The 16,709-nt window shown below is 32.2% G+C and overlaps 1 protein-coding gene across 4 annotated transcripts in view; it reads left to right on the forward strand.

The window, feature by feature from the left end:
- The window catches only part of LOC111035061 (RING finger protein B-like), a 37,151-nt gene that overhangs the window by 3,602 nt on the left and 16,840 nt on the right, over positions 1 to 16,709 (forward strand). The window contains exons 2-5 of one of the 4 annotated variants that reach the window (XM_022316563.1): positions 6,039 to 6,154; positions 14,622 to 14,730; positions 15,311 to 15,462; positions 16,431 to 16,588. In XM_022316563.1, the coding sequence (XP_022172255.1) occupies positions 15,315 to 15,462; positions 16,431 to 16,588 (306 nt within the window). In that variant the 5' untranslated portion in view covers positions 6,039 to 6,154; positions 14,622 to 14,730; positions 15,311 to 15,314. Of the gene's footprint in view, positions 1 to 6,038; positions 6,155 to 8,529; positions 8,960 to 14,621; positions 14,731 to 15,310; positions 15,463 to 16,430; positions 16,589 to 16,709 lie in introns of those variants that run through there. The other 3 variants (XM_022316562.1, XM_022316564.1, XM_022316561.1) reach the window with 3 other exon arrangements.

The raw sequence follows: 16,709 nt of genomic DNA on the forward strand, positions 1-16,709 counted from the left end.
GCTCTGGGATATCGTTCATCCGTTGGCTCCCTGGGCCCCAACCGGTGCATGCTGCCTCATTCGTTCCTCCTGTTCTCTGGTTGACATTATCCTCCCCATCAACGTCGAGACCCTCTGCCAGTTCGAGTTAGACCTCAGCATGATGCCTATAACGTTGTCTGCCGTTATCTGGTCGACTTCGAGATAGACGCATGCTTCGGCCCTCCAATGATGAAATGCATCACATTGAAACACAGCATGTTCGACGTCGTCCGGAGATGCCCCACACAGCGCGCAGCTATCACTCGCTGATTTTCCAAACCGATGGAGGTATTTGCCGAAGCAACCATGGCCAGTCAGCACTTGGCTGAGGTGGAAGGATACTTCACCGTGTTGCCTCCTTAACCAGGGTGTAAGTTCAGTAATCATTCGGTGCGTCCACCTGCCATTCTCCGCTGCGTCCCAAGCCGTTTGCCATTTCCTCAGCAAATGATCCCTGGCTACGCTTTTCAGTATGCCCCCGTGCATTTCTAACCGCTCCTCGGCCAGCAGAGCTAAAGGTTCCATGCTCGATACAACCGCCGAAGCTTCATAAGATACCGTGCGGTAACAACAGGCCACCCTCAGCATAACTCGCCGGTACACCGCCTCCATCTTGTGCAATGCCTCAGCCGTAATGGAGGTAAACCAAAATGGGGCTCCGTACAGCAATTGTGAGGTTACCACCGTGGCCAGTACTCTCCTAGTGCGCTGCCTGGGTCCTCGAAGGTTAGGGAGTATCTGAGTGAGATGGCGGCAAGTATCCGACGCTCTTTTGGCAGCTTGTTCAGCGTGCTGTCTGAAGTGGAGCCTTGGGTCGATCAATACACCTAAGTATTTAACTGCCTCCTTCGAGTCGAAATGGTGACCCCGGAACGTAACCGTCATTCGGTTATGTTTGTTGCGGTTTGTGAGTAGTACCGCTTCGGTCTTCTCGATGGCCAGCTCCAGCCCGTTTGCAGTCAGCCAGTCTACTACGTCACCGAGGGCCTGTTCGAGTCGTTCCTCCAGCAGGAACGGAACGGATGCCGTTGCCAGTAACGCCACATCATCAGCAAACGCGATTATCTCGACGTCGGGTGGGAGCTGTATCTCCAGAAGTTCGTCGTATAAGGCGTTCCAAAGATCCGGCCCAAGAACCGAACCTTGTGGCACGCCGCAGCTGACGTCGACGTGTCTGGTGCTCCCGTCTGGCGCGTGCACAATAATCTTTCTCTCCGACAAGTATCGTCCTATTATATTAAGCAGGTAGGGCGGGGTGTTTTTCCGCGCTAACGCATCAATGATTTTGTCCCAGGGGGCGCTATTAAAAGCATTCTTTACGTCTAGTGTTAGCATGCCGACGAACAGGTTGTATGCCTGTCCCCTCCCGTTCGCAGCAGAGAGGTTACCTACTTCCCCCTTTTTTTATTTTTAAAAGTAGATACTGCAGTAATATTTTAACTTTTAACATATCCAAGTATACCATTTAGATTCAATTTAGTCACCAGAAGGCAAAAACTACTATTTAAGATGTAAATTAAAGCTTTTTAAGAAGACGTTAGACAAAAAACTAGCATGATTGTAAAACAATTACTCCGTTAATTTTCTTTAACTAGACAGACAACAGATTAAACTATTTTGTTGCAAACGTTATTGTTGTGTATGATGGTATCCTATTACCATCAAATCTGTCTAATATAAAAAATAAGCTAGCGCTGTTTTGATATTAATGAATTATTTAAATTATCAAGATAATAACAATTAATACATGATGGTGAGTGGTAGAGAAGATGGTGGCATGTTGTATAAATAATAACGTATTCTAATAACATTCAAATATTTGTTTAATAAAATTCTCATTAAAATATAAGTAAGTCCTTACTTACCGAGTTTGAACCATTTGAGTATTTGTCATATATCTTTACATGCTTATGGTTTGAACACTTCAAATAAGTTTTGGAAAAATGGACGAAGCGTTTCGTAGTTTAGTTTTGGAATGGAAGTTTTGAGGCCTGCGAACGTATATCTATACGTATAAAATATTATATACCGTATATGTACTCGTATATAAGAAAACTATTCTTCGATGTATCATGAGTATAACAATGGTGCACACAGGGTAGAAACCCCACTGAAATGTCTTCTTTCATGATAATGTATTTATATTAAAAGTCTCTCTCCTCTTATATCAGTAGTATATAATTTTGGGCAATGTATTATTTGTATTATTAGCACAACCTTTTTCTGCATAAAAAATCCACTATATCGCTACTGGCTTATAATAATTACTCATGTATAATATTTTATATTTTCGATGTATAAATTAAAATTTATAACATATTATTATTATTTTTTTTTTTATACCAAATTTAATTTAATACTTATCGTTTTTCGGTAATTGCATTATAATTACTTATAAATTATGAATTACTGAAATATGTATTCAGATTTTAAGAAAAATAATAAATATTAGAAATTTGTAATGCAAGGAAATCTTTCTTTGACGTAGAATACAATTTTGAGTAGGCTCCTCCCCCTTAATTTGTGGTATCTAGTGTATGTAGATTATATATTGATAAATGTATAAATCCGTACGACATTCATACACTTTTGGTTTACCGTATATAAGGTAAAGGTGGTTGATAATATCATAAACTTAAGGGACATAAAATCTAGTTATTGATATTTTCAAATATCGTAGATGATAGGTTATATATTATATCGTAATAGGTAAGTAATATATATACACACACATATATTAACAATTAATTTGTAACATTTGTTACATCTTACATCCTATGCATAAATTATATACACTAAATAGTACATACTATACTATAGAATTTAATGATTTACAAAATATATACACACTCGAGACTTTTCGACTTTATCCAAATTATTATTTATTATTAAAATTAAGGTCCGTTACATTACGCTCTGCCGTCAGTTTGACAGTCGTCATCAACACGAGCGATCTCAAATATAGCATTATTAACAGCCATCTTCCGACATAGGTACCTACTGTACAGTACTATTAAAAATAATATATTAATAATTATTCTAGATTTGTAAACCAAACGTGTCCTTTTATGGATTAAAAATCTCTTCCCTGAATAACTAATATGATATTAATAATTAGTAAGGTTTCCCCAACCACTGTACACTACCTATATACTCGTATATTATTGAATAGGTCCAAAACGTTTAACACGTCATTTACCACCAAGGACTGAGAAGCCCAAGATTTTATATTTCATTGCACTTTCATGTAAAACAGTCGTTCAAATAAGTCGTTATTTGTTATTTATATCTTGTTTTAGATTTTACCTTTCCGTGATCTTACTGAAATAATGCTGTGAAAGATGACTATTTAAAATTGTTAAAAAATAATGTCAAAATTAAAATATAATTCGATCCAAAATTGAAAAATGAAATATTAGTTTTTTGTGACATTTCATGTTCTTTAATATTTTTAAAACTATACGTAACTTATATAAAATAGATTATTTTGACTATAATTTAGAATTGTATAGATACGGTACCTAGTTATAGTTATTAAAGTTGCCGCTTTAAAAATGTACCAACTTTCATTAGCAACGTTTTCGTTTTATTAATAATCTAGTCTTAATCATAAAAATTTAATTATTCAAGAAATGAGCTTTCACTGAAATCAATTAGTTCATCTATTATCTATATTAAAAAGTAACATATAATTAGTAGTTATAAGTTTGATGATATCATTTAAAATTTAAAATTCTTGAATATAAGAATAACGCGGATAATGGATATAGTGCATACCTATTTGTGTTAAATATTTTTAAGATTGATATATTTTATAAAAGTTGAGGTAGCTGCGAGCTGTAGTCTATAATTTTCTATTTTATTTTTATTTTCATATCCAGGAACTTCGGTTTTAAATGTTTGTAAATGCAGGGTTAGAAATGCATAGGTAGTTATATACTTATATTTTAAATGAATACATTGATAGGTACATAAATTATTTTCTTATAATTTTATTGATTCCGAGTGGAAAGATTAATAAATCTTTATTTAAATAGGTACCTATTATTATTATACCAATAGGCAATAGATACCTATTGATTTTACAATAGCCAATAGCTTTATATGATATGTGTCACTTGACACTTGTTTTAATTATTTTTTTTGTGATTTATCATTGATCCAAATCTAAGTACCTGTTTACACCATCCTTTAATATAGTGACAAGGTACGCTCGGCGTATTTAATTTGTTATGTAGAATATTGTAGATCCGATTTCCTCATTTTTTTAATAAAAATAATTGATTATATATTATTGTCAATGGAATATACGAAGATTCGCAAATCATATACCTATACTTATAAATTATAATCATTATTATGATGGTTATACAATCTTTATTTACATCATATTATATTTTAAATAGTTGATGATTAAAGCTGGGTATCACTAAAGTAATTGGAAAGTAGTTCCACCCCCTGTTTTCGGTTCAAAGAAAAAAAGTTTATAAATAATGGTAATTATAATTAATAATATTTATATGTTAAAATCTCATTAATAAAAAAAAACTAATAATCGTAAGAAAAAAATTATATTTAAAAATTGTTTATTACAATATAATGCACCAAATTCAGTCTAGCTTTCTTTGTACCGTTTGCTACGATGTGTCGGTATATTGTATTTAACAAATAATAATTACTTAGGTAAATGTGAACAATTAGTAAATTGTCTAAACCAAGGGTCGGTAACCCGTGGGCCAGAAATGGCCCTTATAGTAATTTTATTTGGCTCGTGAGTAAACTTTATAATTTGTTTAAATATTAAAATATAGACATTATATATTAAAACCATGGACTTAGGTATTATGGAATTTAAAAAGTGGATTAAAACTTTGTTTAAAATAGTAGTGTTAAATTAATAAACCTAACAGTTATGAACTCAAATAAACTAAATCTAATATGACTAGTGACTACCTATACATTTTTATTTAAAATATAATAAGGTACATTCAAATTTTTTTGGCCCTTGACATCAAAATGGTTGCTTACTCTTGACATAAATAATACTGAAAATAAAATGTTTTTTTTTAATATAGGATTTGTTACACCTAATATAGTATTTATTTTTATCAGTATTTGAAGCCTTATATTTCAAATATAAATATATAGGTCAACAGTTATTAAATTAAATTATATTCCAATCCCGTTGTAAGCGTTAATTACGTTTTGTAATTTTGTTTAACTTAGTTTTGAAAAGTTAAGAATTTTCAAACTTTATACAACTATTGTTAAAAACAATACAATATTTACCTAACAATTCGTTTTATTATAATCTTTTCTTAATGTAATTTTGAACAGTGTACAATGAACATACATACAATATAGCATTCTAAATTCTAATATCTATATATCCAAGATTTATTGTTTTGTTGTCTGATATTACTATTAAGTATTAAATTTATTCTGAATAGGTATTTTACAGATTGCTTTAGGTACGCCTTTACTATATAATTGGCAATGCAACTTATTGTCAAAACTTTAATAAACCAAAATTATTGGTATAATATTTTACTATTGAATTTTGCTTATATTATTATAATGATAAAATCTGTGTACCTTACAGTATAAATACTAATTACTACAATATTTTAATTAAAATTCGTTTTATCATGTAATTAGTAAATTTATATTTGTAATTTGTAATTTGTCTTTATTATTTATAAACTTTATAACTTTATTGCTTTCCGTGATTTTTCTTTGTGAGTTTAGTAAAACGTATAAAGATATACATATACATTTTCATTACGCAGAGATTTCATTAAGACGGGCATGTCGTCCTTCTTTGTCCATTGTCTCATTATAAAAACATTTCTCGGAATTTATTTGTTTTATTTTTTTATTTTTCATCCCAAGTTTTAATTAGAAAACTCAGAGTTATGAATGGAAATGTTACTCTTTAAACATGAAATAAATTATGATCACATTTGACTTAGTTAAACAACTAATTAATCGGCTTGTACATTCTATAATGTTTTTAGAAATGTTGAACAATAAATTACACAAGCAGTTGTCACTTGAATGTGTTTTTGTCATCAACGAAGACGTAATGTGGTAACATTATATCTTTGCACTTACAGAGTACCTAACAAACAGGGTAAGTGATAATTATATTTTATTATTATTATTTATGGTAACCGTATACAGTACAAACTACTGCATCAGCTAAATTTTAATTAATTATTTATCATGCTTTAGAAAATCTCAGTTTCCGCTTGTTTATTGTTAATGCTCAGCAATTTAGGAATGAGCTTATATAATTTCGAATATTAAATGTACATTCTGAATTACCACATGCATTTTATATTGTTTTACTGTAAGTATAGATGGCTTCGCCTCCGAAAGGCCTGAAATTAGGTTTGCCGCCGGGTTTTCCTGTTTGAAATATTAAGTTTTTAAGTCCTATTATGTTAGTGGTATCGATGTAATGGAAATAAATAGGATCGTTTATTTTACAAACTTTGTAATGGTATTGAGCAGAGTTTTGGAATCGTGTATTTTCATATAGAACATATATCGAAAGTCTATTTCATATAAATATATAATATATTAATATATAATAATTATTAGAATATATTATAATTTAATAATATATACTAATATTAATATATTAATAAATAAATATATTATAATAAAAAATGTGTTATAATACATTATATATATTATAACACACTCATAAATATTATGGTGTATGTACATGTATATTAGTAAAGTTGATACCAACTCAAAAATCGAATTATTCATGCGTAAAATCGGGAACGAACCAGCAGCGATGGCATCTCTTATATATTTTGATGGAGACATGACGGATAACAATCATGTCGCATGTCCATCCGACCGAAAACGCACGTCTAGAGAATAAATTGTTTCTTTTCGTTTATGGCCATTTTTTTTCTTTATAAAATCGTTCTACCGTGTATAGTACTACAGATGATGCTGCGATCGAAAGAGGGTATGATATACTATATAAGTATAGATGCTTCTGAAATTTTCAACCCCATCTGGATGACCTAAATATTTTTAGACTAATTTTACTACACAAACAAATGTTACGTCGTAAACGATTATTTTTCCTCTTGAGACAGATAAAGAGAGAGTGAGCGAGAGAGAGTGAAGTGAAAACTTTGAAACATCGTAAAATGCATTGGCCCCCTCTACCGCATGATAAATTCTTATATATATATTTATAAGTCGACTGAAGAGGATTTTCACGATGTCGGCGGAAGAGGGTAGGTGTGTGTATCCGGGGAGCGTGTGCACATCAATTTTGGTGTAGCGCGGGGTGGGTCCTGCGGGGGTAAACGAGGCGTCATAATATTAGATATGTCTACACAGACCTACAACAGTACAAATGTATACTGCTCGCGATTTTGTAGTATCGTATTTATATAGTTGCCGGCGGCATAACTTAAAATTTCGCGGCTTTAGGAGGCAGAGGCCCCTCAAGCACAGAAATCAAATTATTAAATAGTGATGCTAGAATAGCCGATAAGAAAAAAACTATAATTATGATAATAATTGTTTTATTTTAAATTTATACCTACTTATAAATTTATCGAGAGCAATAACATTGTTTATATATATATAATATGTATGTACAATTTAAGTTTGGTTAAAAAAAATTTCTAAGTTTTCTTTAATATCGTGATAAAAGTAGTGTCCCCTCCCTCCAACATGAACGTATTTAGAGGTTCCCCTAGACCCCGACCTAAATACACCGCTGGTAGTTGTGAACGGGCGCGTTAGGTACTATTTTATTATAATAGTATATCCAATGATGACGCGTCGATGGCTTTTATGATCCGGCAAACGACGAAAGTCGTAACGACACGACAGTGACAATCATTAGTACCAATACCACGTCGACCATCGATGCTGTGTGTAATAATAATAATCGGTACACCACTACGTGTCTGTGCACACACACTCGTGTAGAAATTGTCGGTTGTTGACCCGCAACGACACCGCAGCCGTTTAGACGTGCACGCACACCCGCGTACTCGCGACGTGCCGCCGCCCAGGTTCCGCGGCCGTTGTTCATCTCGAATGTCGAGCGATGTTTGCTTGGTGGACGGGAAGGGGAGGGCGGGGGGGGCAGGTTGTGATGTGAAAAACGAAAAAAAACGATATAAACCACACCGTACACCATAATAATATATTACTGTGTGTACGCACCCTAACCCGCCCACGCGCGACGTTGCACACAAAGAGTAATATTGTCGAGTCTGTGCTCCGCCGCCCCCCACCCATCACCGCCGACTAGCGAACGGCCGTTAACTGCGAGCGGCGGTGGATTATTAGAGTAATCAATAACGCGCACCCCATTCACGACGGCGACGACGGCGACGAGGGACGCGATGCGACGCGAGCGCCGGCCGCACACGCGAAACGCGTCCCACGGCGCCGGCGGAGCGCGTGCGCTGCGCATCTCGCGGCGGCGCGCTCCTTATCACTGCCGTCCCGCCGAGCGTTTCGCGCCATCCTCGCGCCGCGATCTCAGCAGTACACTCTGGCACCCCGGTCCCCGCGGTATCGCTGCTGCGAACGTATTATTATTATTATTACCATCACATCGACACGTTGTAATTAGCCCGCGTGAGCAGATCGCGGCGGAGACGCATCGCTGGCACTCACACTCGCACTCGCGGCACACAGGCTTGTGACGATCGTGTCGTTGCGTGGACAAGGCGTCGCAGATGACCATCATCGCAGCCCGCCGAGACGACCACGCGCCGCAACACGGCCATCACTGCAGATTCGGCGGCGGCGAAATCGTCGCCTCCTAAACAAAAAATCTCCTCCGAAGGCCGAGTAAAATATAATAATATTGTGTTATTATTATAACTCTGTGGCTGACAATATTTGAGGTCGTCTCGGAAGCAGCAGTGTAGCCCATAAGTAGGTAGGTTGCATACTCGCCGCTGTTGAGGCCTTTAACCATACATTTTTTTAGTTTAGTGTTACGGTTTTAGTTTTTATTGTTGAGTTTCAATTTTTCCTTTGGCATTAGAATTAACGTGGTATTAAACAATATGAGTACTTTTATTTTATAGATACCTATGTTAGAGTTAGGATGCGTTTATTCTCTAAAAAATTAGTAAATATGAAGTCACTAAAAATGCATGAACAAATTTTAAAATATGCATTAAACATTTTCATATCTTAATTCTTCAATTTTTTAAGTTTTTAATCAAAGTTCAAGGTGTTTAAAAAATATATATAAATATTGATTACCTGCGCAATCACAGGTACATACGTTCCAAGTTATCTCAGTCTTAAGATTATATGGTTGTGACAATCGATGAGCTCTATCGGACATTCTAAATATATCTCCGAATATATTTTAATTTTTTTTTTTTTTATTGAACTTAAGCCCGGCGACTAAGGCCATTAGCTGTTAGGGGTTATGAACTGTGGTAGGGGTAAGGTTGGTACTGTAGGTTGTTTTTACAATTGTTAGGGTTGTTACGGTAGGTAGCAAACACGTGTATGTGTGGCAAGGTTTTTAACTACTATGAACCCGGGTGGTCACCCATCCGGGAGCTAGTAGCTGTGGCTGTTACTTACTCCGCATTCCGCGACTGGTAGCAGCCAACGGCCACGCCAAGCCACTATCACCGAAAAATAAATAATTGATGATTGTTGCATAATTTATATAGAATACAGATGTGCAAACTTTGATTCAGTTTTAGTTAGTTACGTGTTTTTTTTTTTTGTATCGAAAATCATACAACATAGTGACATAAACCAGAAAACAAAGCTAAAATATGCAATAATATGTAATTTAAAATTTTGATATTCGAATATTAATTTAATCCAAACATTAGGAAATAAATATCTATATCTAAGCTGAATACATGCAATATCATGAACTGCGTATTTGATCATATTGTATTTATATACTTTAAAGTTTAAGTTATTACGATGATTCAATACTTGCGAAATATGTTGAAAGACGTAGATAATGCCGTAGATAATTATTTACAACTACATTTTGAACCCAAAAAAATCATACGATTGTCACGAATTTGGTTTTAAATATTGTTTTGTAATGTAGTTTTGGCCATGAAGTAATAGTTAAATAATATTTTATAAAGACAATACGAAAAAACAAAACAATTTGGAACGAAGCTACATTGAACATTTAATAGAACAACAGCAAAATAGTTACGATATAGGTAATATTAATAATTGAAATTATTTAAAATACCTATTATATAACCCTATACAAATTTTTGTTAAAATATTTAATTCTAGAATATGTAATATATATCAAATTGTACTCAGCATATTATGTAGTTCAAGCATTTATTTTATTTTATAATGTAACGGTTTTACTATATACATAGTAAATAGGCACACTTTAAGAACTAGTATTTTATGATTTATGAATTTATATACATAAAAAAACTTTTTCAATTTGTTTTTATGTTTGACGTTCCTACATTCGAGAAAAAATCATGTAAACTATAATATTTTATGAACGAAATGATTGAAAATTAGTTAGTCCATGAATTGTTAAATAAAAAAATCCAGTCTTTCCTATAATTGTACATTTTTACTCCTCCTTCTATGTAGGTATCAATATTACCTAATTAATTTTATTTTTAACGTAATTCAATTTATTAGTCGGGTTTAACTTTGTGCTACAAATTACGATACTTATTGTCCATATTACTTTTTACTGCGTGGGTAATTGGTTTAAATTGAAAAAGCATTATGTTCTTTTGGAAATTATAGTGCCACTTGGGACTTAATGTTGGTATATAATTTTCTTTAGTCGTTACGGAAATTATCTTATCCGAGTCCCATTTTGAAATCACTGGTCTACATTTATGTTCTGGAAAAGAGTTTTTCTTATTTAACGAGTAGTGATATTTAGATATTAAAAATTATTGCCTAGTGCGTTATAAGCTCTTAATCGGTTTGGTTTTAATATTTAAAGCTGAAATACTTTATATTCCGTAATTTATGTATTCGAGTGTTAAAGTTTTTTCCAAAAATGAAATTGAGTTTTCCAAGAGTATAAATTCTAGAAAGAAATATGTCCTTTTGGGATTCTTACCTGCGACAAGTACATGGAGTGTAAACGGCTTAACATGATTGTGTATACCTATAAGCAAATGTGGATTATATGGCTGTTTTATGCATTCGCGTGGCCTATATCTATGTAAATTGGTAAAACCAACTGTTATTTCTTTAAACAATTTTGGTATTATTATATTAAAAAAAAAATAGAATAAAAGATGCAGCGTTCTGGTGAAAATTTACATATTATATAGGGTATTTGATAATTCCATGGGGGTGTTTTCTTAACTGTAGTTTTTCGAAGTCATCAGTTGATCTGATACATCTACTATATCGACATACAATTCATGTAAAATGTGAATGTCAATTGTTTACTAAATAAAAAATAATGTTTTATGCAATGAAATTGCTATTCATTTTTTTTTCTTAGATACTTATACTGTTATACAGAGTTTGATTGTGAAATACTAAAATGAATGTAATTTTTACTTCCTAAAAAATGCACAATACATATTATTATACCACTTTTTACCTATGATAATAAATTAATAAATAATAATCAGTAATTACAGTTTAACAACATTAAATACCATTCCTTCTTGAGTTTATAACGAATTATTTAAGGAGAAAAATATTGTATAGGGGCAAATGGTTGAATGTTTTCTTTTAAACGACCTAAGTTATAAGTCCCAAGAGATCGTGTGGTATTCTTTGAAAGTTTGTGAAGGCAAATACGGTGGACAATAGAAAGTCAAAACTAACTTTACATTATAGACTATTTGCAATTATATTTAACAATTTATAAAACCCTAAAAATCGGCTGGTTATTTCATTTCTATAGTCCCAAAAGAGTCGTTAATCTTCAACGACACACGACAGCGCACATATACACGTAATATGCGTATCGAGGCCGAAAAAAGTGGTTTACGTGACTTGTATACGTATACAGCTCTTATATAGCCATATAGCGCTATGGTGACGATGTCAGTTTACGCGGACAGCTGTGGTCTTGATGGTGTGGGGTTTTTTTCCCATCATGTAAGGTAGCTAATTTCAGTGAAAGCTCTCGTGTGTTTAGACTTATGGCCGAGCGTATAGTGTTGAAACACTAGTGTCTACCGACCGAGGTTTATGGCAATTTATGTGCTGTTGGTCGGTAAAGATCCCTCGTTTTGGAACTTTGAATTATTGAAGAATCGCCAACCTACCCTATAACGAAAACGACCCTCCTTGGCAACCGCGGCGCGTGGTCACGATTTCCATCCCTCGTATCGCAGTAAACTCGAGGATTCTTATGTACGGGTTTGTCGTTAGAGGATAAAAAAATAAAAACGTACTTTGGGTAAGAGAAACGGAAAAAAACTTCTTTAAGGCACACGCACGCATCGTTCCGGGGGGAATCGTTCTGTCCATCATCGTTGCCGGGAGAACGTCCCTTGGGGAATTCGTGTTACTTCGTCCCTGGGAAGATGTTATACACTATACTCTATACTATATAACGACGTCGCGATTGTTGATATTAGATAGAAGCTTAATACGAATATGTTGTCGAGAATTCGAGACGAGGGATGGAAAGAAACCACTCACGATGTTATAATACAAACCTGCGATAATAATTAATATTTGCTTTACCATTATTTTACATTAATTGTACATGGAAGTTGGATAATGGTTAAAAATTAATTATTGCATAATAAAATATGAACTATTAAATGGCTTTAAATAATCTGTTGTATGGAAAAAAAATTGACATTGAAGATCAATATCGATTTATAAGGTAAGAGTTGAAAAATATTTTCAAAGTATATATTATAATATTATGTACCCACCTATTTTCGTTATTAAATGTTTTTCTTAACTAAAATACATATCAAAAATAATATAAACATGATATTTTGAGTGTTGAAAGACAAAATACAATACAATTTATTAATGGCACCTATATACATTTATTTATTCTACCTGTAGTTAATTTTATTTTAGATTTAAATTTACTATATTATAATTGTTTGGTTAAAATAGATTATATAGATTAGATAATATAACATTATGAGGGGAAGTAATGCTAACGCGGTCCCCCCTCTGGTTCTCGATACCACAAAAAAAAAAAAAAGATAATATAACATTATACTGACTATACTGGTGTATCAAATTTTATCTGATTTTTTATCATTTAATGTTTAAAAAATAAAATGTTATCGAAAAGGTTTAAGCCACTAAAAAGCATTCAGATATTGTGTTGTAAAGTAAAAAAAATAATCGATTTTTTGGTGTGGTATCTCAAAATGTGTTAAAAATGATTATGCTTTTAAAAATATATTCAGGTATCTTGAAGATATATAGGTAGCTTCAAGTTAATTTATATTGTAATTTGAACCTAAAACATTATTCTAATACATGTATTTTAGCTTGTTACTTACCTATGTAACATAATAGGTAGTAATTAATATACCAAATATTAGTTTACCTATAATGTTTCTCGTTAATGCGGAATTATTGCAACAGGTAGTAATCATTTTCAATGAGAATATTTTGTTGTAAGGTGTTTCAATTAGTGGTTGAAATCGCGTGTTTATTAACCATAAACATATTATATTATATAGTATGATAGGCGTGTAGTCCCTTTGGCCTTTATTCAATTTTCTATATCCCACATTCTTTAGGCTATAATGTAGATATATGTTGTGTATAGTAATAAGTAGTTAGTTCTAACTATCACCATTATATTTATTTTAAATTGTAAATAATTATTAAGAATCGATTGAATTCAAATTGAGCACCGGGCTCCACCAAATCTTTTAATCCAACTCTTCATGCGTACCTCTACTTATTTTTCACTATTTTAAACTATTTTACAATATTATAACTATCGTAATTGAATCGGGGCCCATTACGTTCATACCTAATGAGAATAATTCATAAATCTACAACATAAATTATGTCACATAATATTATTTAATAGTTAATATAGTAGTATAATTAATTTTCAGACCTTATATAATATGTAAATGAAGTCATCTAAACATTAAATGGATTTGGTTCCCACAGGGGCAGATCTAAAGCTTATCTAAGGCCTAAGGGGAGGGGCGAATAGGGATATTTATGAGTGACATATATAATGTGATAGGATGAAGACATGATATGTATTTCATGTTGGTGAAATTAATTCTTGACTTCTAAGTTAAATTATCATAAAAACTAATACTTATAGTATACATGTTTGACCACACAAACAATTAGACAAATATTGGAAGAAAATTCAGCTGAAAGGATCGCAAGTCCTTGTTTAAAACAAAAATTGTTCGTAGTCTACTTGCGATCAACTTCTCCATATTTTCAATTTTGTAATTTATACTTTTAATCTATTTTTTTTGTAATGATTTAGGGGTATAAAATCAAAAATTTTGGAAAGGGAAACTCAAGTGTAGACTTACTACAAATTTACAAATTAAAATATATTTTCAGAAATCTTACTACTTCTCTAGATCAAGTGGATATTTGAAACATAACAATATATTCTATATATCCTTTTGTAGAGCCTGTTTTTGACAAAGAAAGAACATCACTGCTTTCAATCTCTTTAAGACTAAAACAAGCCACCAAAGTTATCAGAGTCACAGCATATTAACGGATTATACAAAGATAGTAATAATTTTGACATTAAATAATTTAAATAATTTAATAATATTCATAAGTAAGAAAACGTTGGCAACGGAGCAATTCTGTTCGCTACAGACATCATTTAAGATAGCCTATAAGAATACGATAAATCTATATTTAAATCGTGGCTTTTATGATAATTACTAATGTTAACCTGCAATAGGGAAGATCCCACAAATCCACTACTGGGTTCACTGGCTTTTAGGAATATACTTGTTTCAAGTATTCTGCAAGGCGTATTTAAAATAATATTACTTCTACAACTTCTACAATTAACCGCAGAAAATACTTTAAAACGGAATTTTCAATATTATAAAAGAGGTCATATTGGAAAAAATTTCTGAAAGAATAATAGTTTAGTTTTAGTATAATACATAACCTGCATACTATTTTTTAAATTTTGATTAATTTCTTGGTTTCTGCTGCGTGGATTAATAAAAATTAAAAGTTACCATGTTTGTTAATACAGATACAATCTAAATATTATATTCTTGTCTATATGATCTAAATTCGGTATATATTAAAACACGGTTTCATAAAATTCATTGCATTTTTTATTTTTTAGTAATATGTGGACCCCGGTAACGTTTACAAGCGACAATAGCGTTCCACCATCAAGATCTAAGCACAGCGCTGCTGTTCACGGTAACCACATTTATGTGGTCGGCGGTCGAAATGGCAATTGGCCCCTGAAAGACATATGGAGATACGCCCTGTGTAAGTATGGCACGTAGTCTGAATACAAATTGACTCTAATTTTATTTTGACGTTACGTACAACAATCGAATTACAATTGCTTCCGTGATTAATTTGTTGGAATAAAGGGGGTTTGTATTTTTTTTTAAATTATAGTACCTACGTGTAATTGTATAGTATTTAATTAAAAAAGTAAGAATTATTTTTAAAATATTTTTCTCCCCAGAAACTTCTAATTCGGTTGTACACAGATAAATGTTTAAATACATTTTTTGACAATTTTACTAATATACTTTTGCAATGGCATTTATTTTGTAATAATTATTATCATTATCGTAGAACTAAAGTATATTAAATAACACTAAACCAAATTAAATTGAAGGCCTTGTACAATTATACAAAACTATTGTGGTTGAAAATTGAAGAATATAATAGTTTTGAGTGCAATACACTTTATATAATAGAACTTTTACTCGGGTTATAAAATTTGAGTGTAAGTGTTTTTGAATTAAAGTACATAACATAGTGTGGTCAATGTACGTTATATTTGTCTGAAAATAAAATAGTAATTGAAAAGTTATGTATCGTTTTTTTTTTGTATTTAGTTAAGATATTCCATTTAAATATTTCAAAATAAGACAAATGTGATATGACGTGACACGAATAATTATACTTCTTCATTTTACCTAATTGCAATTGAAGAACATCGAAAAAATTATAATCCATAGATGTAATTTTTTTAATTCATCTGTTTTATTTGTATAAAATTGGCGATTTTAAATATTGAATACCTGACAATTATAACAGTACCTATATTATTATTCACATTTCAACGAAAATTATTAAGTACCTACCTAATATTTCAAGTAAATAGTATAAGTTTTTTTTGCAAATGTAGTTCACGGGGGTAATCCATAACGATTAATGTATTGCATAATATTATAGCTTATATTATTCAAAATGTTCCTCATTCGTTTCCTGAATTCCAGCGAATAACACCTGGGAACAGTTGCACCCGACAGGAGATTCATTGCAAAATTTGCAAGAACATACAGCAGTCGTTTATCAAGACAAGGTATACGTTTTTGGCGGAGAAGTGGGGTTTTCGTCTGCCTCTGAGTCTCCACTATGGTCTTACAGTATTAAGGTAATGCATATTGTATGAAACAAAAAAACCCTTAAAAGATTAAATATATGTAATAATATATTAACATGGCCATATAGTTTTGTAATAGGCTATATAGTATAGTATTTGGTATATTATAATA

The sequence above is a fragment of the Myzus persicae genome, unplaced genomic scaffold (assembly GCF_001856785.1).
Source record: "Myzus persicae strain clone G006 unplaced genomic scaffold, MPER_G0061.0, whole genome shotgun sequence".
Classification (NCBI taxonomy): Eukaryota; Metazoa; Arthropoda; class Insecta; order Hemiptera; family Aphididae; genus Myzus; species Myzus persicae.